The sequence below is a fragment of the Manis javanica genome, chromosome 2, assembly GCF_040802235.1.
Source record: "Manis javanica isolate MJ-LG chromosome 2, MJ_LKY, whole genome shotgun sequence".
Classification (NCBI taxonomy): domain Eukaryota; kingdom Metazoa; phylum Chordata; class Mammalia; order Pholidota; family Manidae; genus Manis; species Manis javanica.
In genome coordinates this window covers 5,261,734-5,286,029 of record NC_133157.1, presented here as the reverse complement: position 1 = coordinate 5,286,029, position 24,296 = coordinate 5,261,734, and the positions used below count along the sequence as shown (strand labels likewise).

Sequence of the window (24,296 nt, the reverse complement as noted above, 5' to 3'; positions counted from 1 at the left end):
GTGTGAGTGGTTTTCTGCACATCGCATCCCGTGTGGAGTGCTGTTTTATCTGAGACGTTGCCATGTGTTCAGTCAAGGCCCCACAGAGCCGGTCTGTTGAGGTGTGCGCGTCTGTGCGAGCCGTGGCTGAAGGCTGTCCTCCTCCCGCAGCTCTACGTGTCCTCAGAGAGCCGCTTCAGCACCCTGGCCGAGCTGGTCCACCACCACTCGACCGTGGCGGACGGGCTCATCACCACACTGCATTACCCAGCCCCCAAGCGCAACAAGCCCACCGTCTACGGCGTGTCCCCCGACTACGACAAGTGGGAGATGGAGCGCACGGACATCACCATGAAGCACAAGCTGGGCGGCGGCCAGTACGGGGAGGTGTACGAGGGCGTGTGGAAGAAGTACAGCCTCACGGTGGCCGTGAAGACCTTAAAGGTAGGCGCCCAGCCAGGGCTGTGACAGGCGGTGCCCCCAGGGAGCCCGGCCTGTGCGCCCCGAGGGGCAGACTCTGCGGCGCGCGCGTCTCAGTCCCCTCCACGCGCCGGACCATTCTTGTGACCTCAGCGTGTTCCCACGTACGGCGAGGGCCAGGAGGGCTGCGGTTTCGGTGTGAAAAGATTAGTCATTTGGAGTTTTTTCATCCTGTGGCAGGATTCTTTTAAAGCCCGTGGGTTTCCGTTCTGTTTGTGTGGCATTTGGATCACTTCCTATTGAGAGTTAAGAGAAAGAAGAAGAAAACAGAGCTTTGAAACAGGAGATTAAACCAAAATGCATTTGACCCTTCCGTGGACTTTTGCTGGCAGGTTTGGAAGGCACGTGCGTTGGGTGTTCCTAGCAGCCCCCCAGTTCTCTGCATCTTGTCCAGAGCTGCCCCCGTTAGAAAGGCTTGAAGGAAGCGTTTAGGTTTCTTACCAATTCAGATACCATCCGTTCCTTCTTCTTAACTATGGCCTTCACTCTTTCAACTAAAACAGCGTGTTGCTTCCAGGCAGTTTGTTTTTCTTTTGCGGTTCTTCGGGAGGCAAGTTTTAATTTGCAGCCTTCTGCCTTCTTCAGAATGGGATCTGCGCTTTTACCTACAGCGAGAGTGTCCCCTAGTGTTGACCGGCATTATCTTCACCAGTTTTAAAAGAACTCCAGTTATGTTGACCACTGCACAGAAGTAGGGAGAGAAGCAAGCCCCTTTTGTGGTTATTAGAAAAGAAAAAGAACCAGAATATCCATGGGTGGGAAAAAAATGGACCCGAGTATGTACATGCTGCTCCAGAGTCGGTTTTGAAACTGGTACAGCCAGAACACTTGGCTTTTAGGGACACTCGCTTTCCTAATGCCTTTACTTAGAGGCACAGTAAGTGCAGCTTACGGTTTCTGGCAGATAGACAGTGACACATCAGAGAAAAGATCACATTCTGTAGTGTCAGAGACCACTGGGGACCTCCTGGCGCTCATGTAGGATATGTCCCCTTAGGTCAGTCCTGGGGCAGGACCCACACTTGAATGGGGAATGGTTGGGGGGCATGATTTGGGGTCACTTTGAGGACTCCTGGATATTCTTCAGGTAGGGTTTTTTAAATTTAATAAGCATTCACTGAGTTCCTCACTCCTATCTGCCAGACTCTGGGCTTAACACTGGGATTGTGAACGTGAATGCAAGTTGTTCACGTCAGACTAGCCTGGGTAGTTAGAATAGGCTCGTTGGTAGTAGGTAGTCTAGTCGATGGGAGAAACTGGCAAGTATAACAGGAACTGCTTCTCAGTGACCCGGCACACAGTGCAGGCCTGGAAGTGGAGCCAGGCCCCACATGGGGGAGAGGAGGAGGGACCGGTGGGACTCGGTGGGAAGAAAGCGTGAAAGGGACAGTGAGCAGTGCCAGGGTGGACATGCAGGAGTGGGCCAGAGAACAGAGGCAGAGAGAGCACAGAGGGCACAACAAGTCCCCGGGAGCTCGGGCTGTCAGCCTGGAGGCAGTGAGCACATTGAAGGGTTTGATGCACGGGAATGCAAAGACTGGATTTGTGTTTTACAAAGGTGGCTGCGTTGGCAAGCCCGTGAAAGAATTACGGCTGTTGCCTGGCGTCGCACAGTCCAGAAGAGCCAGGGAGGTGTGTGTGTGTGTGTGTGTGTGTGTGTGTGTGTGTGTGTGTGTGTGTGTGTGTGTGTGTGTGTGTGTGTGTGTGTGTGTGTGTGTGTGTGTGTGTGTGTGTGTGTGTGTGTGTGTGTGTGTGTGTGTGTCTGTGTGTGTCTGTGTGTGTGTGTGTCTGTGTGTGTGTCTGTGTGTGTGTGTGTGTGTGTGTGTGTGTCTGTGTGTGTGTGTGTGTGTGTGTGTGTGTGTGTGTGTTCCAGGGTCTCAGTTTGGCACACGATTAAAGACCAGGCCCAGAGAAACTGGGCCTTGCTCAGCTTGAGAAACTGTTAAAGGCCCAGGCTTACCCGCACATTTGCCAGGATTTACAAAAATGAAACAGTAACAAGCACAAGATCAATCTAGGAAAGGCTTGTTTGAAAACTTTAAAAAGAGAATTTGCACAACTTGAAGGGTAGAGAAAACCCAGACCAGTAGGTGAGGCTGTGGCATTGTTTTCTGAATGACTGAAGAAGGGGGTGTGGAGGAGGGACCTCCTGCAGCTTGGGGGTGGTGGCGGTGGTGGTTTTCTTCTACCAGTGAATCAGAACTATCTGAAAGTGGGTGCTTTTTAGGATATACTTCTCCAGTGTATTATCAAACTTGATTATAACTTTAATGATTTTCCCCAAGAGCAATTAACTTGTGGTCCCATAGTTGACAAAACATTACAGAATCTAGTTGCATGGATTTCTGTGAGTTGTCACCCTCAGTGGTAGCTAATTAGGGAAAAGGGAGCATGTTGTTTTCTAGCGGTATTTTAATACAAAACACGGCACTAATCAAGTGCTAAATAAATTATCCCTCCTTCCACCTCACCCTGCACAAAAAAGCATCTCTGTGATACGTTTTCTGCTTATCAAATGAGGTTAGTGTCAGTACTTGGGGCGTTTATCTCCACTATAGAAGCTGAGAACTTTGGGTTCTACATGACAGTCATGGCTAATATTTTTTGAGCTCTTGCTATGTGTCTGGCAGAGTTCTGAGTGCTTTATACATAGCACCTCATTTAGTCCTTTAAACAGTTTTAAGAGAAGGGTACAGATATTACCACCATTTCAAGGTGGAAGGGACCGAAGCAGAGGTAGGTGACATAGGTGGCCTGGCATTACACAGCCAGGAGTGGAAGGCCAGGGTACAAACCTGGTATCCTGCTCCAAACCCAGGTCTTTCTTTAAACTGTTACTTACACATCATGAAGAACATCCATAAGCCACAGCCCTGCCTGCTGGCTCCCCTCCTGCCCTCTCCTTGCACAGCCACACAGGCTGCAGCCTTGTGCTTCCTACCAGCACCTCAGCCTGCCCGACCCCACCTGGGCCCCTGAGTCTCAGTCTCCTCGTGCCTCCCCGTCCTTCCTGTTTGTATTGCTAGACCCCCGGAAGGGCAGAGCCAGATCCTCTTAACCAGCAGTGGGCGCAAGGCCCTACTCTTAACGGCCCGCTCCATACTGCTCCACTGGACAGCACTGGGTGTGGACTGCAGGGCAGGGGCCCGGCAGAGAACGTGGGAAGCTGGCGCCCTAGGGCGAGCGTGCAGGTGGAGACGGGAACCACAGCACCTGGCCGCTGGCGGGGAACTGCTGGTCTGAGTAGACAGTGCTCAGGCAGGCCTCCCTTCCCTGGGCACCATCCGAGTAAAGGCAGGATGTGCCTGAGAGCCAACTCGTCAGGCACACGGAGCCCGAGTTGCCAATAAGCTGTAACCCAAAAGTTGGCTTGTGAGTCAGGTTTTTTCCTTTGAAACAGTCTGTGGCAGAATTTAGAAAAGACCATCGTTGATCTAGTTGTGGAATTAAGATTGACCCTCAAGCTACCTGACAAATCTACCGTTAAAATAGCAGAAAATAACATTGCTGGAAAATGTTAAGACTTAAAATTGTACTCAGTTCTTTGCCTGTTTTTCAAATAGGTAATGTATGCACATAGCATCGTCCACTCTCCGTGTTCCTGTCTTTCCAGAAAGAGTCCGCGTGAGTGCCTGTATTAACCTTGTGGGGCACGCTGTGGACTGTGCCCTTTCTGTGGTCCACCTGGTGTGCTTGGCGGCTCTCCCTTACCATACACGTAGGGTTGTCTTGGTTTTGTGTGGATGTATTTAATCTGTACCAGTCTTCATGGGCACTGGTGTTCTTTCCAGCCCTTTGCTGTCACGAGCAGCACCCCAGGGCTCTCTGTGATGCACATGGGGAGAGTGTCCTGGTGGGTCTGTGCCTCAGAGCAGAACTGCCAGGCCCAGGAGCTGGCACCAGTTGGCACTGTGCTGTGGTGTTGAGGAAGGAAGTACCGGTTTACCTATGTGCACCACCACCATGTGTTTTGGTTTGTCTTTTATTTTTGTTACTCTCCTCCCAGGAAATTGATTTTATTGGAGAGCGTTGGAAATAGAGAACGAAGGGCTCTGTGACAGCATGAACTCTGGAGCAGAGCGGGGAGGGTGGGCACGCTTGGAGAGAGGCCGCACGGCTCAGCTCCTGTCCCGGTTGCGCCTGCCTTTGCGGTAGGCTCCCTTCTGCCTGTGAGCTCCCAACAGCCGCAGTATCTGGGGACAGAGTTCTGGGGGTACATCTGAGTGGCTGTGTCTTGTGGACTTGTCGCTGGAGCCTCGAGTGCCCTCGCTGCTTCGTGGACCGACTGCCTCAGTCTGGCTCCGTGCTCTGCCCGTCTCCAGTCTGCTTTTAAGCACGTCGATCGCTGGCCATCTGATGGGAAAGGCTGTACGGCACTATGGCGGTTACCTTGCTCACCTGACATTTGGTTCAGAACCAGAAACAGATAGGGAAACACCTTTCTGTAGAGGGAGCCCTGCTCTGGGGCCCCTGCTGAGGCAGAGGCCTCCAGAGCACGGTGCTGTGTGACACCATAGGGTACCTAGGCTTGGGGGAGAGGCCAGCGAGCACCAAGGTGAAGCGGATTCGAGAGTACCTATGAGGTGCTGCATGTGGGAGAACGTGTCTGCGAGGAAGACAGGCACCGTGTGCATTAGGAAGCCAGCCTGTCTCTTTACGAGCAGTGCATGAGGCCTGTGCCTCCGGAGCAGAGATCTGCTGTCTTGATAAAAGCGACCTCTATGGAGTGAATGCCGGCTGCGTTCTGGGCACTTCGCTTGATTTTCTTTGTGCATGAGGGAGATGCTGCTTTTCTGTCCAGTTTGTAGACGAGAAAATGGAAGTTCAGAAAACATACATTACCTGTTATGTACGTAACTCACTGTGGCTGCACCACGGCAGGGCTTGGCTGGTGTCAGGAGCCATCCTCTAACGCCTCCGCTGCCCCAGCCCTGCTCATCCGCATCGGGGCCGTGCCAGCCAGGCCTTGTGAAGGGGGACAGCTGACCCATCTCCCTCCCTCACAGAGGCTGAAGTTCATGGCTTTTACTCAAAGTGTTGCTTTCACCCTTAGTCTGAGTTAGTTTTTCTTCTGCTGTGTAAATGGAAGCATTCTCTTCAAAAAGATGATGGAGAGTTTTGGAATAAAAGTAAAGGAAAATATAGCAGGATAGTATCTGGGATGTTGCCCCATTTAACACAGCTACAGGTGTAGGAGGCTGTTAAATTATAAATCGAACCACATCTGATTCCAGCAGGGGGAGACAAGTTCACACCGATTGTCCTAAAGAAATGAAAAACAAGGAATTCTTTATACTGTGCACACATGTGCGTGCATATGGGTGTGAATGGAGAGAGACAGACAGACATACAAAAAAAGAAGAGGGTCCCCTTGAAAGCTGTATCGTTCCTTCCACGTGTCCGTGCCTCTCTAGATCTCAATCGTGGTACTTTTAGAAAAGAGTAGCTGTAAGAGCAAATGTTACTTCTGAAGTGATTTCACTGTGCATGGTTTATGATGTGGGGCTTTGAAATGATTAACTCTGCTTATCCAGAAAGCTTCATTTGAGAACTACTTTTGAACATACTGTTGGCCAGGCAAGATTCTTCAAGCCCCTGGTCCTTACGTGAGCAGCATCGATCCCCGGATTCTGGCAGGCATTCACTCTCCAGCCTTTGACATTAGCGTGTCACCTGGTAAATTGGAGCATTGCACGCCCCAAATGGCATCTGATGAGCATGCTAAGAAGCAGAGAGGACGCAGAAGGATTAAACAGCCAGTGGGGTGGTGACGGGGATGAGTTCTTTCCCCGATACAGCTTGACACAGAGACTACGAACGACGTTTAATTGACATTAAGAGCAGCTCTTCATTTTTAAAGGGCAATAAATTGTCTCTAGGTTTCAGTCTCATGGAGCCCTAAGCTAAATGATAATGGACTGACACATACATCCTCACTGGTCATGCTTCGCTTGTAAACACAGTTGGCCAAAGCAAGAAAGCACCGAGTAAAGGTTGACCTGTCCTCCGGAGGTCCCCATGGGCAGGGCTGGGAAGGGGGTCACCCCAGTGAGTAGCACGGCAAGGACACTGCAGCTCTGTGTCCTCCAAAGGGCCAGGTTCAGTGTCTAAGGTTCCATGTCTAAAATAAAGGTGCTAAAGCTTGCCTCCTGAGGGAGTCCATTCTTCAAGAAGCTCACCCCCGCCCACACACAGTCCATCTCTTCAGACATGCTCAGACTCCGTGTTGACACGCGGAGGGGCAGTGTCTTGTTACCCTTGTTGGCCTATACAGCCAGGCTCTTCCAGCAAACAGGCCATGTCATTTACCACCCACCTGCTTCTTGTTTTGGTGGTCACTGCAGAGGACAGTGAGTTCTTTCAGAGGTTTATGCCGCATAAGCCATAGTAAGGCTCTTGTGTGGTGGGGCCACCAGGGGGCCAGGCACCACAGCACTCCCAGCATGAGCCTGGCCAGAGAAATCGCAAAGTAGAAATGGTACCACATGCCCTCTGGGCATTTGCTGACTAACATCTGACACTGAACTTGCTAAAGCGTGACATGTTCTGGTGACGCGTTTGGGGAGCTGCTGGTGAGGGCTATTTCACCATCTGAGTGACTGACCTGGTGGCGGTGATGGCTTCATTACGGGCCGCCGGACACTGCACTCTGAAGCAATTCAGCATCCCCTGCTTCTGCCATATTTCGAGCCCTCATTCTTCAGTAGCACAGTATTTTTTTGTGTCTTCTGGGTCCTTTCCCTTAAGTTGGGTTCATTTCAGGTTCTTCAAGGATTTTCTTCTGTAAAGCCTTTTAGAACCTTGGAAACTGGCTGTTCCTTATGGAAGTAGTTCCCTGTTCGTGGTGTTGGACTGTACTCATCTCCCCCACCCCACTCCCAAAGTCCACAATGTGATAGAAACACAGTTTGCACAGAAGCGAGTTGCCAATGTATACAGCCAACGTGGACTTACTGCTCTGTGTGAGGATGCAGAAGCTCAGCACCAAAGGGGAAAATTCCTTGTGCCATTGGGACTGTGACTGGCTGCTGTGGAACCTGTCCAGAGCAATGCTACAGTCAAAGCTGGTGGACCAGACAGTTGGTCCTCAAAGCTTTGGTGTGTGTTAACCATTCAAGCTGTACTTTGCACTCACACACTTCCCTTGCTGAAATCATCTCCCCGTTCCTTCCTGCAGGAGGACACCATGGAGGTAGAAGAGTTCCTGAAGGAAGCTGCGGTGATGAAAGAGATCAAGCACCCTAACCTAGTACAATTACTTGGTGAGTGTTTGGAGCTCTGAGGAGATGGTCTTTTAATTCAACCATCTGGGGTGATAGAGCTGCTCTGGGGGTGCAGAGATGAGTGGCCCGCTATGTTATGATTTCTGATCTGTTATACACCAACATTCAGCCCTTGGTAACAAGATATTAAATTGTTACCTGAAATCAGTCAAGGCAGATCTCAAATTGGCTCCTGAAACTTAAGAATTTCAAGTGTTTCTTCACTGAAGTGATTCCGTAAGCAGATAACGGGGTGGTGTGTGTATGAAGGAGCAGGGATGTGGGGTGTTTGATGTGGGCCTGACCTTTGCTTCTGAACTCAGTGGCAGCCTCTTCTGTTATTCTCTGGCTTGAGAGGAAGAAAAGAGTGTGGCTGTGTAACCTCCCACAAGAATGTAATCTCAAGCCACAAGTGCTTGGAACCCTGTTAGAAGTTGGGGCGGAGTCAGAACCCACTTCAGGAGCCGGTTCCCTTAGGGCCCAACCTTGCTGGTGTTTAGTTGGGAGCAGACAGCACGCTGAAGCCCTCGATGTCTTGTTGGCAGGAGTCTGCACCCGGGAGCCCCCGTTCTATATAATCACTGAGTTCATGACCTATGGGAACCTGTTGGATTACCTGAGAGAGTGTAACCGGCAGGAGGTGAATGCCGTGGTGCTGCTGTACATGGCCACTCAGATCTCGTCGGCCATGGAGTACCTGGAGAAGAAAAACTTCATCCACAGGTAGGAGCCTGGCCGAGCAGCCCTCCCCACAGAGCCATGGCGTGAGCGTGGGGCCCAGGCAGCCTTTTATACAAAAAGCCCCAACCTGCGAGGTCTGATGGCTCAGCCTCTGCCTTTAGTGTTGGCAACACATTGGACCTTGGAACAAAGGCAGATGCTGGGCCCCTGACACAGCCGGCATCAGGCGTGCATCCAAGACTGAACTCACCCAGGCCTAGACCCTGGACCAGCAGAGCAGTTAATCCCCGGGGTAAGAAATATTTCACTTTGGAACCATTTTGGACTAAGTGGAACGTTAAATGAGGTTCATAAAGGGGTCCTTCTTGATTATCACAGCTCCCTCTGAAGTAGAGTGCCCGTCGCTCTCCCGAAGCCCGTGGTCATCAGCGATGACCTTTTCCCACAAGAGGTCGGCGCTGCTGTTACACAAACTTGCGGTACCAGCCAGTGCATGGGTTTCGTTTCTAGGTTGTGTGGTCCCCACCTTCTCGTCATTGTCCTTTCATTCATTCTCCACTTAACTTGCTGTCATTTGGTTCAGAGATGTTTCCGCAGCTGTCAGAGTTGTGTATATGTGGTTCTAAATTAAGTGTCTCTGCTGTTATAAAGCTTGAAGTCTTTTGACCTTCAAGTGTGCCCCAATTATCATGGTCTTCGCATTCTTTGCTGGTGGAAATGGCTTCCTAGCAGTGACGGCCTGTGCAGGACAGAGCCTAATGGTCTTGGCTAGAGTCTTTTTTGCAAGATGTTCTCCACGCCACCGTTGTGCCCTAGCCAATTAAGTCAAGTATGAAACCTGTACATGAGGTGTCATAGTTGGAATAAGGGTAGTGTGTATAAAATGCGGGTGTTCTTTGTAAAACAGATTTTCCAGGCTTCATGAGAGCCTGATTCTGGTGCACCTGTCACTCAAGAAAGTGAACCCTCTGGGACTGCAAATAGAGATTTCCTGACTTTTGGTTTGCCTTGCATGGCTAGGCTCGTTCCTGCTTCATTCAGGAAACTTAGACTGCTTTCCCAAGATGTGTCAGACACAGCTCTTCCGGATCTGACTTCTTTCTGGTTGCTGGAGGTCAGACTGCCCTGCGCAGCCATTGTCTTAAGGTGCTGCTTCTTCCCTCTCCTCCACTCCCATTTGTCTTGTGATTCCATTGTTAACGTCCATGAGCCAAAGATTAGACTCCTGCCTCCCTGAGAGAATCCGGAGGCAGGAGGAAGCTGATTACACGGCAGGGAGATTTTAGGATACACTTGGGTAGGCATCAGGAGGAAATAGGAAGTGGAGCACAATTTGGGGAAAGAATGCTGTGGGCTTTATTTTGTCCTGTTAAGTCTGAACAGGACAGGCGGAGGCTCGCTGATGTCACTTCCCCAAGCCCGAGGGCTGGCCTGTGCGTTTGCTTCGGGGCCAGGCATGGAGCTGTAATAACCAAACAGATGTGCGGATGACACTGCTCCCTGGGCAGCAGGTGAAGTGTCTTACATATTAACTCGTTACATTTACAGCAACACTAAGGAGTAGGTGCTGGTACTCTTCATTATATGGATGAGGTAACTGAGGCTAGGGGTCATGGGGCTCGGAAACCTGCTCCCAGTGTCATCCTCTGCTGCCTCTCCCTGGGGTGGGGGCTCAGGTGGGTGCTGGGAGGGCACTGCTCCCTGGTTGGGGGTCAGCATAAGTGTCTGGGGGACTGGACTCAATTTTCCTGTTGTCGGTGTTGCACCTTTACTCAGCAGTGGACGGGGTGGGGTTGGGGGTTCTGGAAAGCTAGCCGGGCACCCTCACAGATGGACTTTTTTCTTCCTCAGAGATCTTGCTGCACGAAACTGCCTGGTAGGGGAAAACCACTTGGTGAAGGTGGCTGATTTCGGCCTGAGCAGGTTGATGACGGGGGACACCTACACCGCCCACGCCGGGGCCAAGTTCCCCATCAAATGGACAGCGCCCGAGAGCCTGGCCTACAACAAGTTCTCCATCAAGTCCGACGTCTGGGGTGAGGGCGGCCGGTCCGTCCAGGCCCATCCTTGCTGCCCACCGTGGGCTGCGTGTCCCGCTTCTCTCCAGCTCCGCATGCTTTTTCACTGCCGTCCTTCCACTTGGCACCTCTTTTTCTTCATTACCTAATTCTCTTTCTCATCTTTTTCTTTCTCAGTTTAAAATCTCTTCTCCCCTGTTTTCTCTCCAAAATGATGGAGTAAAAGTGAGCTTTTTCTTCCAAAATAATTCAGATTAACTTTTTTTTCACTTGTCCTCTGTACCTCTTCATTCTGAGCTGGCTGCTGGGGTGTGGGCATGCAGCTAGCTGAGCTGTGGGTGCCAGGCTCTCCCTGTGCCCAGAATGCTGTGCAGTTTGGGTGGGGCTTTGAATGGGATGTGCCCTCTGATCTCATGTGACAGTATTTTATTTTACTTTTTTAAAAGAACTTTTATTGTGACAAATTGTGAGCATCTACTGAAGAAAACCGGGTTGCATCATGAGCCCCGTGTGCCCATCACCCAGCTCCCCGACCATCGCCTTGCGGCACTCTACACCCGCTCCACCCCACCCCCTCCCTGACCCGTGTTACTTTGAAGCAGATCCCAGACATACTATTTTATCCACAGATATTTCAGTATAAATCTCTGAAAGGTGGCTTTTTTATTCTCATGATCACATTGCCCCTCCTCCCAAAATTACAGTGATTTCTGAATTTTGTCAAATATCCAGTCAGTGTTTAAATTTCCAATAGAATCGAGAGTTATACTTTAGATGTTGACAGTGTGAGTTGAGGCCCCATCTGGTTCACAGTGCGATCAGTTATGCCCCTTTAGTCTCCCCTGATCTGTAAGTCCCCCATCCATCTCCTTATTTCCCTTGCCATTTGCTTGTGGAAGAAATCACATCATTGGTCCTTCAAAGTTTCTCATGTTCTGGATTTTGCCCACCGTGTCCCCATGGTGTGATTTCATGCTCCTTTGTCTTTAGTATTCCTAGTCAGTGGTTAGCTGGATTGAGGTGGTTTGACTGCATTCAGGTTTGACTTCATTTTCTCGTGTTAAGGGCACTTCCTTAGCAGTGGTGAGCTTTCTCATGAATTGGTATAGAATGCATCTATCCATACCCAGTGCTGAGATCTGCTAATTTATTAGGGGTTGATAGTTCTCTAAATCTGTCATTCCTTATTCATTTATCAGCTCATTACTTCTATAAGAAGAGACTTCCCTTCATCTACTGTTTGGCTACTCAGGGGCATAGTTCACATAGGGACGACAGGATAAATGTTTACATCCTTATTGTTATTCACCAATTTTCACAGTAACAAGTTAGTTAATACCCTACAATGGTGACCAATTAGATTTTTGTTGCTTTTCTTTTGTGATACTATTATGGATTCTCATCTACTTAATGTGTTTAAATATACTTGATGTGTTTTTATCTACTGCAATAATTTTCTGTATTAATATTCAGATTGTCTCATCTTTGGCCAGTGGGAACTTCAAGTTGCTCCTGGTCCTTTGACAAGACCTTTGTAGTCTTTGATAGCGTCTGTGCTGTTGGAATGATAAATACTCTGGGTTCACTCCCTGCCCTAGACCTGAATCACGCATTTCCCCAGGGAGTCCTGTCACCTTTAATGGGATCTAGAATTTCGAGCCTATAATCTGGGCTTTCAGAACTTTCAGATCTCATTAGATTTGTATGAAATCTTTGGAGGTGGAAAGGAGATCATCTTGTACACCCAGAAAGGAAAGGTGGCCTGTCTTAGGCATGTGGTTGGCTGGTCACAGAACTAGGAGTAGAAATGGCCTCCTAACTTCCAGTCCTCAGTTCCCTCCACCACATAGCCCAGAAGGTGGTCTCGTTACCTAAAAGCCTTAGAGGGGCTGATCAATCCAGTCCTCTTCTCTCCTTCAGCATGTTTTAGTCTGTGGGGGCAAGGAAACTCAAAGTCTGATTCTTTCTTGGGCTATTTGTTGGTAATTAAGAACCTGGTAAAATGTCAGTACCTGGCCAGCTTCTGAGGGTTTGTAGCTTCTGATGTCTGTTACACAGTGACCAGTTCTAAATGCCGAACAGTTAAATCTTACACATCTTGAGCAACCTTTCTCTTTTCTCTTTTAGCATTTGGAGTATTGCTTTGGGAAATTGCTACCTACGGCATGTCACCTTACCCGGGAATCGACCTGTCCCAGGTGTATGAGCTGCTAGAGAAGGACTATCGCATGGAGCGCCCGGAAGGCTGCCCGGAGAAGGTCTATGGACTCATGCGAGCATGTGAGCGCCCCCCGCCAGTCGCGGGACCACTCGCGGGCGTTGTAGGGGGTTCCAGTGCCAGGGGCTCTGCGTAGAGTGAGAGCGCTTAAGTGTTCCCTCTCTTCATTCCTGTTCTTTAGACAGCTGGTACATCTGTTTTCAGTGTTTTCTGTACACCTTTGTTTATACGTAGTGTTTATGTGTGCGGGGTTTGGGGGATTTTTTTAATGCAAAGATGAAATTGATGGAGACCAAACTTATATTTCTTATTAATAAATACAAATTCCTAAGCCCTCCCTCCACAAACATTCTGCTCTAGTAGGTAAATACCCCAGCCGGCATTTTCATACATAATAAAACTCCAGTGATTTTATTACATATATATCCGTATAAAATCATTCCTTCAACCTTATTTTGCACTTAGGAGTATAACAGCATATTTCCCATGTCTGTAATTCAGAGACTTGTCTCTCCCTTCCCTCCCGCTCCCCCTCCTTGTTTGTATACAGCTGTTTAACCTCCGATTAAATGATTTATTCGTTCATCCAGTCTTCTTCGGATGAACATTTGGTGGTTTTACACACTCGCTTGGTTTTTGCCATGATAAACAAGGCAGACATAAACATCCTCATATGTATACCTTGTGCTGGTGTTTCTGAAAGTCGAGCTCTTGGTTCCAAGGGCTGTGTGCATTTCAAATTTTGGCAGATTTTAATAAATTGTTTTCTAAAAAGGTGTGCCAGTTGATGCTCTCACCAGAAGTGTATGAGGATCTGCGTCCTCACCAGCACAGGGCTTCATCTAAAAGTCTTTCATCTTCCTTTTAATCTTGTTTTAGTTAGCATTTCTTTACTGATGAGGGTTTTGGACTTGGATAACCGTGAACTGAGGGTACAGTAGAAAGCAAGCTGTTTGGCTTAGTAATCCCTGCACTTGCTGGAGTGGGAGAGCTGGGAACAGTATCTGTCCACGCAGCTCTTGCTGTCAGCATCCCTCTGGGGTTTTACAATCCATATTCCTGCCAATATCTAAAGCCTTTCAAATTCTTAATGTCTGTAATAGGACACAGTGGCATTTGTTACTTTAACTTGTCACAGCAAAAGATGGTTGACAAGATTGGATTGCTGCTTTGATTTCCAGACAATTCCTTGAGAACTGCTAGCCCCACACTAATTAGCAAGGCCTCATGGATGGTCTGACTTGGGTCTCATCTGTCCAGGTTGGCAGTGGAATCCCTCTGACCGGCCCTCCTTTGCTGAGATCCACCAAGCCTTTGAAACAATGTTCCAGGAATCCAGCATATCAGATGGTAAAGTGTCTGTCCAGGCTGCTTGCAGCCCAGTGAAAGGTGGGGTGGGCAGAGCCACGTGGGACCCAGCCCTGGCCCACCTTCCAGGTGGGGGTGTGCGGGCCAAGTTAACTGAGATCGGAATGCTGGGTGGAGGTTTTGCATGCAGAGCCGCGCCGAGCTCTGCGAACCGCTAAGTGCTCTTCAGCATCTGGATCTCTTTTCCGCAGCTGTGTACAGATGACCACTGTTATCTTAAAAAGCAAGCTAACGTACCGAAATGACAGTAACTGATGGCTGCTGATTTTTTTGTTGTTTTTTTGTTGGTTCTTAGAAGTGGAAAAGGAACTGGGGAAGAAAGGCATGCGAGTCGTTGGAAGTACTTTGCTGCAGGCCCCGGAGCTGCCCACCAAAACCAGAACCTCCAGGAGAGCTACAGAACACAGAGACTCCACTGACGTGCCTGACACACCGCACTCCAAGGGCCCCGGAGAGACTGGTATGTCCCCACCCCGACCGCCACCCCACTGGAGGCTGGGGAATCAACGCCCGCTTTCTTTCCACACCCCGTGGCTCATCTTGCTCTCCCTGCTTGGAGGCCATACCGTATAGACTGTCCAGAAACTTGTTCTGTTTGTTCTTCTGTTAGTTGTCATGATTTCAGGTAGTGGAGCAGTGGGAGGAGAGACCACTGTGGAGGCTTCGGGCTAATTCAAAGCCCTGTGAGAAGCAGTCTTGTCCATTTATGCCTGTCAGTATTCGTCTGAGGGGCACCTGGCTGTGTGATCTCATGGTGAGCAGTGTTGGCAGCTCGGCCCTGAAGTAGACAGTGGGCAGTGCGTTAGCATTTCACTTTCTTGGCCATCTCCTCCCGGCTGGAAGTCTGGGGAGGCCCTGGCTTTCCCTGAGTCAGACGCCTTTCGTGCCGCGCGTCCCTCTCTGCTCTGAGGTACAGGGTGCCTGCAGCCGCCCTCGGAGGGAGGATTGTGTCGTTGACCAGCGGGGAGCTTGGCAACACAAGAAGGATTTCTTAGGAGCTATTACTCATATTTAAAGAATGTCCATTTAAACATTTTAAAAGGTCACCCCTTCTTATTTCCCAAGCATAATAGCCCATTGTCACTGTACCCTGTGGCGTACACCCCCTTCCCTCCAGACCATACCTCCCAGGGACCTTGGTAGCTGGCTGGTCTGACAGGCCCAGGTTCTGACCTTTGCTCACTCTTGTCATGCTCTGTACTCCCCAGACAGTGGTGTGGGGTCTCTGCTGCCTTAAAGGAAACCAGTACAGGGGTGAGGGGCCAGGTATCCTACCTCTTTGTCCTGCTGTCTTCAAGGAGGGAGACCTAAGCTTCTCCTAGTAGTAATACTAACAACAATGACAGCAGCTGTTGAGAAATGACATGCCAAGAGCTCTGACAAATGCTCAGCAGCCACTGTTGCACTACCTCCTCACAACAGCGCTATGGGCAGGTTTTCTTACAGATGAGAAAGCCCAGGATGAGTGAAGAGAAGTTTGATGGCCAGGCCTCTGGTGAGGGGCAGAGCTGGTATTCAGACACGGGCCCATCAGAGCCCAGGGCCCGAGCTGTGGCTGCTTCTCCGCGGAGAACGGGTGGCCAGCCCAGGGCTCCCCACTCACGCAGAAGCCTTTGGTTTGGAATTGTTAAGCTCTTCCCGATGTGTTTCAGATCCTCTGGACCACGAGCCCCCTGTGTCTCCGTTGCTCCCTCGAAAAGAGCGAAGTCCCCAGGATGGCAGCCTAAATGAAGATGAGCGCCTTCTCCCCAAAGACAAGAAGACGAACTTGTTCAGCGCCCTGATCAAGAAGAAGAAGAAAACAGCCCCAACCCCTCCCAAACGGAGCAGCTCCTTCCGGGAGATGGACGGCCAGCCGGAGCGCAAGGGGGCCAGTGAGGAGGAGGGCCGTGAAGTCAGCAACGGGGCGCCCGCTCCCACACCGCCGGACGCAGCTGAGCCAGCCAAGGCCCCGAAGCCCAGCAGCGGGGCTGGCGTCCCCAATGGGGCCTTCCGGGAGTCAGGGGGTGCAGGCTTCCGGTCTCCCCACCTGTGGAAAAAGTCCAGCACACTGACCAGCAGCCGATTAGCAGCCAGCGAAGAGGAGAACGGCAGCAGCTCCAGCAAGCGCTTCCTGAGATCCTGCTCTGCCTCCTGCGTGCCCCACGGGGCCAAGGACACCGAGTGGAGGTCAGTCACGCTGCCTCGGGATCTGCAGTCCACGGGCCGACAGTTTGACTCCTCCACGTTCGGAGGGCACAAAAGTGAGAAGCCAGCTCTGCCTCGGAAGCGGGCGAGCGAGAACAGGTCTGACCAGGTGACCAGAGGCACAGTGACTCCGCCCCCCAGGCTGTTGAAGAAGACCGAAGAGTTGGCCGATGAGGTCTTCAAAGACCCGGCGGAGTCCAGCCCAGGCTCCAGCCCCCCAAGTCTGACTCCCAAACTCCTCCGGAGGCAGGTCATGGTGGCCCCATCCTCTGGCCTTCCTCCCAAGGAAGAGGCCGGGAAATCCAGTGCCCTGGGAACTCCTGCTGCCTCTGAGCCAGTGCCCCCCGTCAGCAGGGCAGGGCCAGGCACGTCTGGTGGGACCGCCAGGGCCCCTGCCGAGGAGGCCAGGGTGAGGAGGCACAAGCCCTCCTCTGAGTCCCCTGGGAGAGACAAGGGGAAATTGTCCAAGCTCAAACCTGCCCCGCCACCGCCACCAGCAGCCTCAGCCGGGAAAGCCGGGAAGCCCTCTCAGAGCCCCAGCCAGGAAGCAGCCGGGGAGGCTGGCGCCGGCGGGAAAGCAAAGCCCACAGCTGCGGCTGTGGACGCTGCGAACAGTGACGCTGCCAAGCCCAGCCCGCTGGGAGAGAGTGTCAAAAAGCCTGTGCTCCTGTCCATGCCAAAGCCACAGTCATCCAGCAAGCCGGCAGGGACCCCAACCAGCCCAGTCCCTGCTTCCTCCACATTGCCATCAGCGTCCTCAGCCCTGGTGGGGGACCAGCCGTCCTCCACCGCCTTCATCCCGCTCATATCAACCCGTGTGTCTCTTCGGAAGACCCGCCAGCCCCCGGAGCGGATCACCAGTGGTGCCATCACCAAGGGCGTGGTCCTGGATGGCACAGAGGCCCTGTGTCTAGCCATCTCCAAGAACTCCGAGCAGATGGCCAGCCACAGTGCCGTGCTGGAAGCCGGCAAAAACCTCTATACATTCTGCGTGAGCTATGTGGACTCCATCCAGCAAATGAGGAACAAATTTGCTTTCCGTGAGGCCATCAACAAGCTGGAGAATAATCTGCGGGAGCTTCAGATCTGCCCAGCAGTGGCAGGGGCTGGCCCGGCAGCCACTCAGGACTTCAGCAAACTCCTCAGCTCCGTGAAAGAGATCAGCGACATCGTACAGAGGTAGCAGAGGCCGGGCATCAGGCCAGCTGCAGCCTGCAGCATGGTAGGGCTCCCCCTTGCCCGAGCCGTGGCTGCCCCAGGGCGGGTGCACTGGGGCCTCGGCCAGAAGCTGTGCACGGGACAGGCTGTAGCCGAGGGTGCCGGGGAGAGTGGCCCTGCCACGTCCGCTGTGCAGACTCTGCCGCACTTCCTCCCCCTCAGCCCGGGCTCCCGAGCCAGCTCTGCCCTGAGTTCCGTCTGTGGAGTCCCGCCCTGGGGAGCTGCACTCGGCACGCCGGCCTCGTCCCCATGCAGTGCCCAGAACAGCTCTCGGGCCAGGTGGGAGGGCGTTTCCTTCCTGGAGGACTTTCTCTGGCTGTGCCTCTGCTTCCACGTGCCCCAAGAGCAAGTGCCCTGGACGGGAGCCGTGTCCCCCAGGCCTTGGGAGGTGTCGCCACCACTCAGGCTGCACAGTGCTGTGCGTTTGTTCATCTTCCTCGTGCCTCCTGCTCAGTTTCCAGAACGACATCCTGGGAAGACCCGCCAGCTGGTCACTCTGTCCTCCTTGCTCCAGGGCTGGTGCCCTTGTTAATTTCTCACGTGAAGGACAGCTCTGGATTTGGGAGTAAACGGGGTGCTAAAACCAAGCAGCCTCTGGGGCCCAGGACAGGTGGGGAGCTGGAGGGCCGTGGTGTGGGGGGGGCGCCCTTGTCATTGGTCTCTCCATGTCCACAGAGCCCAGTCCCTTGCTGTGCACTGCCAGTGCTGGGCAGAAAGCTTGAGTCTTTAGGGCCACAGGGTCACTGTGCAGCATATGGGGGCTGGGGAGGTGGCAGAGCTGGGCCTGGGCTGGTGTGCAGCTGGCCGGGGTTACTCTCCCGTCAGATTTCCAGGTGCTCTAAAAGGCACCTGCTCTTGCCTTTCGATCAGTCTCCTTCCTTCCCTTGTGTCCCCCTGGGGTGAAGTAGATTCTTGAAGGTCTCCTTCCTTTGTGACAAGCCAGCCTTCAGTTTTCTGGAGTTCTTGAAGCATTTCCAAGTTCTGCCCTCAGCACGCCCACGTCTGACCCAGAAGGAGCTGCTGTCGGTGCCCCCACACGCACCGCACTTAAACGGGAAGAGGAGGACTCTTGGTCTGCTGGGCAAATGTCTTATTTAATTACAAGCCTCACGTAGCCTGATGTTCCCATTGGGGTCACTGGGTATGAAGAAAACCACAGACAACTGAAGCCCCAGGAAGCGCCTGAGAGAGCACGCCTCAGCAGACTCCCCCCGGGCTGTCCAGGCTCGTGGGGCAGGGTCTGGTGTCCTGGACCCTGATCGAGAGCAGCTACTGAAGAGCTGGCCAGGCCCAGGAGCAGCCCTTGGAAGAACCAGGAGAAAACCACCTTGCGCTCCCAGCGCCTTCTCACGGCCATGACCTTGCACAGCTGCACCCTATTTTTACACTAATCACCTGAACTTGTACTTTATTTCTCTAGCAGAGATGGTTTCCTCTGGATCGTTGTGCGCTGTTCTCACAGCGCATCGCCTCTTTGCCCCCCAGACTGCCGTGTCACAGACGGAGGGAGGTGCTAGAACACCGCTCGCGGCCTTGCAGACAGAGCGTCAGACCCACCCAGCTCCCCTTGCTGCCTGTTCCCTATGAGGGACTGGTCTTGTTTTTGTTCACATGATATGCCACTATATTTTGCATTTATACGTTGGTATTACACTTTTATAGACTTGTTCTTTTATAAGTGACGTGTAAATAGTTCCACTGTCCTCCCTTCTCCAATGCCTATGGTGTCTGGTTTTTTTGTTTTTTTCCAGGGTTTTTTTGGTCCATTACATTTTGTTTCTGTATATGACTGTCTTTTGAATCCACATCTCTCCTCTGTAGTATTTTTTGAATAAATGTTTACAACATTAGAGCTCGGGCAGATTGCTGTGGTCCGTAGTTCTTCCCTGTTGTCTGGAGCCAAGGCGAGCCTGTAGGGTGTGGAGGAAGGGGAGTCCTTGGTGCCCTGAAGGGGCTGGAGCCTCCACGTTTTGCAGAACAGAGAACAGAGCAAGGTTGCAGCAAGACTCCTGTATCCTGTGTTGTTGTCGGCCCCTTGCACCCAGTTTCGCTGCCCTCAATCTCAGGCCCTTCCTGTGCCCTTGACGCTCTTTGCCAGCAGCACTGAGAGTGGGTGATGCCCACCGATCGGGCCACGCCTAACTGGCGTGGGAAAGGAAGACCAGCCTGAGGACTGCAGGCAACACAGAAATGGGGGAGGGGGTGATGTCCTCTGCTCCTTGCAGGCCTGGAAGAGTCCCTCCCTCCACAGGCGCTCTGTGCTTTGCCTTGAGCTTACTCCGCCACTGCCCTCAAGCCCCGGTGCCCCTCACTTGGTTGTGTTCCACACGCCAGCTATCTTATTTGTGTGGACAAGGAATTCAGGGTGTGCTGCCCGTGAGGGATGGAATTGCTGTCCCTTGCACCCCGCAGGGGGACCACGGGGCGGGTGCTGACGTGTCCCTGAGTTGCTGTCCATTTAACGCCAGCTGACAGCTTGGAAAGTGGAAGTCAGGGAAGTCAGTAGCACCCTCTGATAATGATACTTATTAAGGCAGCAGACTTGTCAGGGGATAAAGAGCCTGCTCACCAAAGCATGCGGAAGAGCACGGTTCAGTGAAGCCTCTCCACCGGAGACCTCGGCGGCAGGATGTGCCTGCCCATCAGGTGCTGGAGGCGGAGGCACTAACCTGGGATGAGGGCTGGCAGGACCCATCGGAGCGAGCTCAGATTGAGTGGCTGCCAGCAGCGCCAGAGACCGCACCTCTTCCCTCTCATTTCACAGAGACAAAAGCCGAGGCCTGGGCCGCAGAGTGTGCTCGTAGCTGCGCCAGATCTCAAGTGTGAAAAGAGATATAGAATGATTATCCCAACAGCTACAACTGATGGCTGCTTCCTCTGGGTCAGACATGGACCAGTCTCAGAATCTTTGGGGCAGCCTCCTAGGCAGGGCTTATCCCCGCCTGATGCTTGGAAGTGAGGTTACTTGTGAGACAGCACACGGGTGGAGTCACACGCCAGTCACTGTGGCAGCTGTACCACTGGAATAAGGGTCCTCGTATATGTCAGCGAGCATGAGAAACGTGTGGGGTCTAGTCATTCTAGGACAATAATTCTTAGCCTATCTTAGATCACAGAACCCGTTGGGAACTTAACGCACACTGGATCTAACCCCAGAGAAAATACACGTAAGTGCACATACAAAACAGTTTTCACATAATTTTGAGTCCTGCCCTTGAGGTTCAGAACCAAGGAGTATCCAGGGACCAAGCCCACCAGAAGACCCAGCAGCTGTTGTTATGAAATATAAGCCTAAAATGTCAAAAATTTTAAAAGCAAGTACTTAATCCTAAAACTGAAAACAGCCCAGATATTACCAGTAGAAGAAAGATAAGTACATGCTGGTATATCCATACAGCCGCACATCCCAGAGCTGTGAGGAGGAGCCGGCGGGCCGCGCCTGAATACGGCCAGTCATGCCGTAGGGACTCTGGAAGCTTCTGTGTTCAGGCAGGCACAGCTAGTCTGTGGTATGGAAGTCGGGGTGGAGGGTCACACCTGGCTGGGGCACGGGGGCTTGCAGAGCAGGTACTGCTCTGATGCTCAGTCTGGGCCGTGCTGGCTAATGGGTGTGTCACTTGGTGAAAATTCAACGCTTAGAACTGGAGCACAGCTGCAGTATGTGTTACATGTCAGTGGAAGTTTTCTTAAAATTTAAGCTGCTCTACAGAGCTCTCTGCATTTCCCCATGAAACCCTCACGTTTTATGAAGGAAGTTTTGTCACTGGCCTCAGTTGATGGGTGACGAATGTGAAGCAGTTTGCCCAAGGTCACACAGCATGTGCTGGCATTGACCTGCCATGCCAGACTAATCTGTTGGCAATGCAGATGGCCACAGCATGTCCAGCAGAGACCTGTGCTCCAGGGCCAGGCTCCTCCCTCCAACGCGGAAGAGAAGTGAGGAATTGAGCCAGCCCAGCTGCTCAGGTGTGTGGAGCTATTTAATAGGAGGCATTCCCAAACTGGGTGCTCTGGGGAATCAATTTCTAAAGTTGTCTTGGCACAGCAGGCATTAGGTGAGCCAGGGCTGATCTATCGCAGCGCCCCGTCAGGCCCTGCCCTCATCCCTGCTGGCCACCCAACATCTTGGGCAGGGCCCCGGCTGCTTGCTCCGAGGGTGCAAGCCCCTTGGCTGGGGTCTTCCATGGGGTCGGGCAGCAGCTTTAGCACCAGGCTAAAGCTGGTGGGGGCCCTCAGTGACTGCAGAGACTCCCGCTGCTCCCACCAGCCTCTCTTTTTCTTACACACTTTTATTAAATTTCAAACATACAGGAAATTATAGACAGAAGTATTTTACATCCAGCTAAGCAGCTAAGTATTTTCAGAGCTATACCCCAAAATGAAATGTTTGGGTCTTGAGTAAATAGAATGACGGGGTGCCCCGGCTGTCGGGCCCGGACTGGAGAGCAAACACTGCCCCGCCAGGTGTGGGGACCGGGAGGCTGGAGGGAGTTGGGGGGCGTGACCTCTCTGCTTCTGAAGAGCCTCGTGTGCACTAATCTGAAAAGCAGTCTTCCCCACCAAGGAAAGAGTGGGGGCATGGGGACCCCAAACCTTGACAGCCAGTGGGGTCAAGAGGGCAGGGGTTAAAGAGGCGGAGCGGCTGTACCAGCCAGCCCTGAGCAGTTTGAGCACTCTGACCTTCAGGGTCACTGAGCTGAATGCAGAAGCACCTGGACAGAATGACCTTGTTGATTCTTGTTTAATGATGAAAGGCCCTCCGAAGGCCCTCTCCCTGCCCTTTAGCTCAGATTTCTCCATCGAGGTTCATTTTAACCTGCTAAGGAAAAACTCAGCCAGTGTATACCCGAGTGTGGCAATACATGCTGGAGTATCTCAGCCTTGGTGACCTCCGAGGTCTCAGGACGGGTGACCGTGGGGCGGCTCCTTGTAACTTAGTGGAGAAGTCGGCCTACCAGCCGTGAGGGTTGGCCGGGGGGACTTGCTGCAGGGCGACGCCCTGTCCCTGGCTTTTGATCTCTTCCAGAGCGTGTCCTCTGGCTCCCTTGTGTGTGTGAGCTAAGGGAGGGCTGCCCCAGGTCGCTGTGTCCACTTGGAGTGGAAGTGAGCACACCCTGGGGTCAGAGCCTTGGGTCATACTGCCTTCATCCACCCACCCTGTTCTCGGTACGTTCTTCTTTATGGACACACTGGGACTCATTTTCTTGAGCTGTATCCTCCTTGGCTTGAGGGCAAGTGCCTCTTTTACCACCTTATGAAGACCTGGGGATGTATTCCATCCCTCAGACTGTAACCTCACGGGAGGTGTCCCAGATCACCCCTTCCTCAGACAGTGATGGGAGGCCAGAGAGCACAGTGTCCCCTCCAGACTCTGTCACCACTCCCTCTCACAGCAGCCCTGAGCCCCAGGATGCGTGTACGGAGGCACAGGGGAGATACGTGAGGGGCCCCAGGAGCAGGCAGCTCACCTAAACCTAAGATGGTGCTCTGACTCCTGTGCTCCTGTCCCATCTTGCCACCCCGTTCCTGCTCCTGTCAGCTTGGCTCTTTGTGGCTCAGATCTGTCACCCCTTAATGAAGTGGCTTTCTGGCTGCCAAGGATTGAGAGCTGCTACCGAGGAACGTAAGTCACTAAGAGAGTGGAAAACACTGAAATGCTCCAAGGTGCCAAGCTGGGCCCAGCCCAGTGTGGTCCTAAAAAGCTAATAAAAATCCACCAATTAATTGTGACAGCTCAATGGAAAATTATTCAATTGTGAACAGGGGCAAGCAGCAACTCAAAAGCAGGAGGAGAGATGTTGCCATAGTAACATCAATACAGGTTCTCATCTCAGCAGTTGAAGGCAGCCTGGGAGTGAGCAGCATCAGACTGCTGTATCTGACACAGGATGGGATGTGGGACGCACCAGAGCCGCGTTTGAGAGATGCTGTGCCTTGCCCCAGGCCCGCAGCCACACCAGGCTGAGTGCCGGCTTCCCCAGGGTGGAGAAGTTGTTTTCAGAATGCTCCTTGCTCTGAGGAAACTGTGGAAGGGGCAGTCACGTGCAGGAGGAAAATACGCCCAGTATTGGATTTCCCGGCACCTTTGACCATAGGTGTCCTACCAGCTGCCAATTAAGAGGATGCTGGGAGAGGCATGTGGGTACATTAAGCCTGATTTCCGTCTCCCCAAAGTGAAAGCACTTGGAGCTCAGGAAAACCAAGTTTCTGGGGTACAGAGGACCTGTAGGCAGGAGCCAGGTGCGCATTCCATCACCACTGTTACAGCTTTGCATTGTCACAACTTTCATTTCAAAAGATACACACAACACATTCATATTCTGAACATTTGAAATGCAACCTTGCTATATAGCAAAGACGTGTTCCTCCCTTGTTCATATCCCACGAGGCTCTTGGCTTGGCAAACACTGCCACTGAGGATAGTCATCAGAGGGGAATGGGCAGCCGGTTTCAAATGGCATCTCAACACCACAGCAGGGTTTTTTGCCGGAGGGGTCTTGTGTTAATGGGATGGAAAACAAGATTTTTTATTTCACTTTTAACTCTCAGAACCATGCTCTGGACCCAGTGGAACGTAGTCACTCACAGCTGCACTTTGGATGTCAGCTACAGATGTCCCTGTGGAGACGCAAAACTTTGATTACCCCGCTGTAATCACTCAGCCCACCTACCCAGCCAGCCGCCTATTCATATTCACGGCCCAGCAACGGGGCCAGGGGCTGCTGAGAAACCAGACCACCCGGGAAGGGGATGCAGGGCTGCGGGCTGCCAGTGAGCGCCACGAGCCGCGGTGCTTCCTTCTCTGAACAGAGACAGCTTGCGTTTGGTCAGCTTTTTGACACCATCTGGGATTTGCTTCAGCCAAGTTGGAAATCAAAAGTAAGC

General features: G+C 52.2%; 1 protein-coding gene across 5 annotated transcripts in view; it reads left to right on the top strand.

Annotated features, from left to right (window-relative positions):
* ABL1 (ABL proto-oncogene 1, non-receptor tyrosine kinase) overlaps positions 1–24,296 on the top strand; it is a 130,043-nt gene that overhangs the window by 103,196 nt on the left and 2,551 nt on the right. For 3 of the 5 annotated variants that reach the window (XM_037007907.2, XM_073222734.1, XM_037007908.2), the window contains 8 exons: positions 151–423; positions 7,637–7,721; positions 8,267–8,444; positions 10,254–10,438; positions 12,548–12,700; positions 13,899–13,988; positions 14,302–14,466; positions 15,659–19,272. In XM_037007907.2, the coding sequence (XP_036863802.2) occupies positions 151–423; positions 7,637–7,721; positions 8,267–8,444; positions 10,254–10,438; positions 12,548–12,700; positions 13,899–13,988; positions 14,302–14,466; positions 15,659–17,376 (2,847 nt within the window). In that variant the 3' untranslated portion in view covers positions 17,377–19,272. Of the gene's footprint in view, positions 1–150; positions 424–7,636; positions 7,722–8,266; positions 8,445–10,253; positions 10,439–12,547; positions 12,701–13,898; positions 13,989–14,301; positions 14,467–15,658; positions 19,273–23,960; positions 24,291–24,296 lie in introns of those variants that run through there. The other 2 variants (XR_005058415.2, XM_037007910.2) reach the window with 2 other exon arrangements.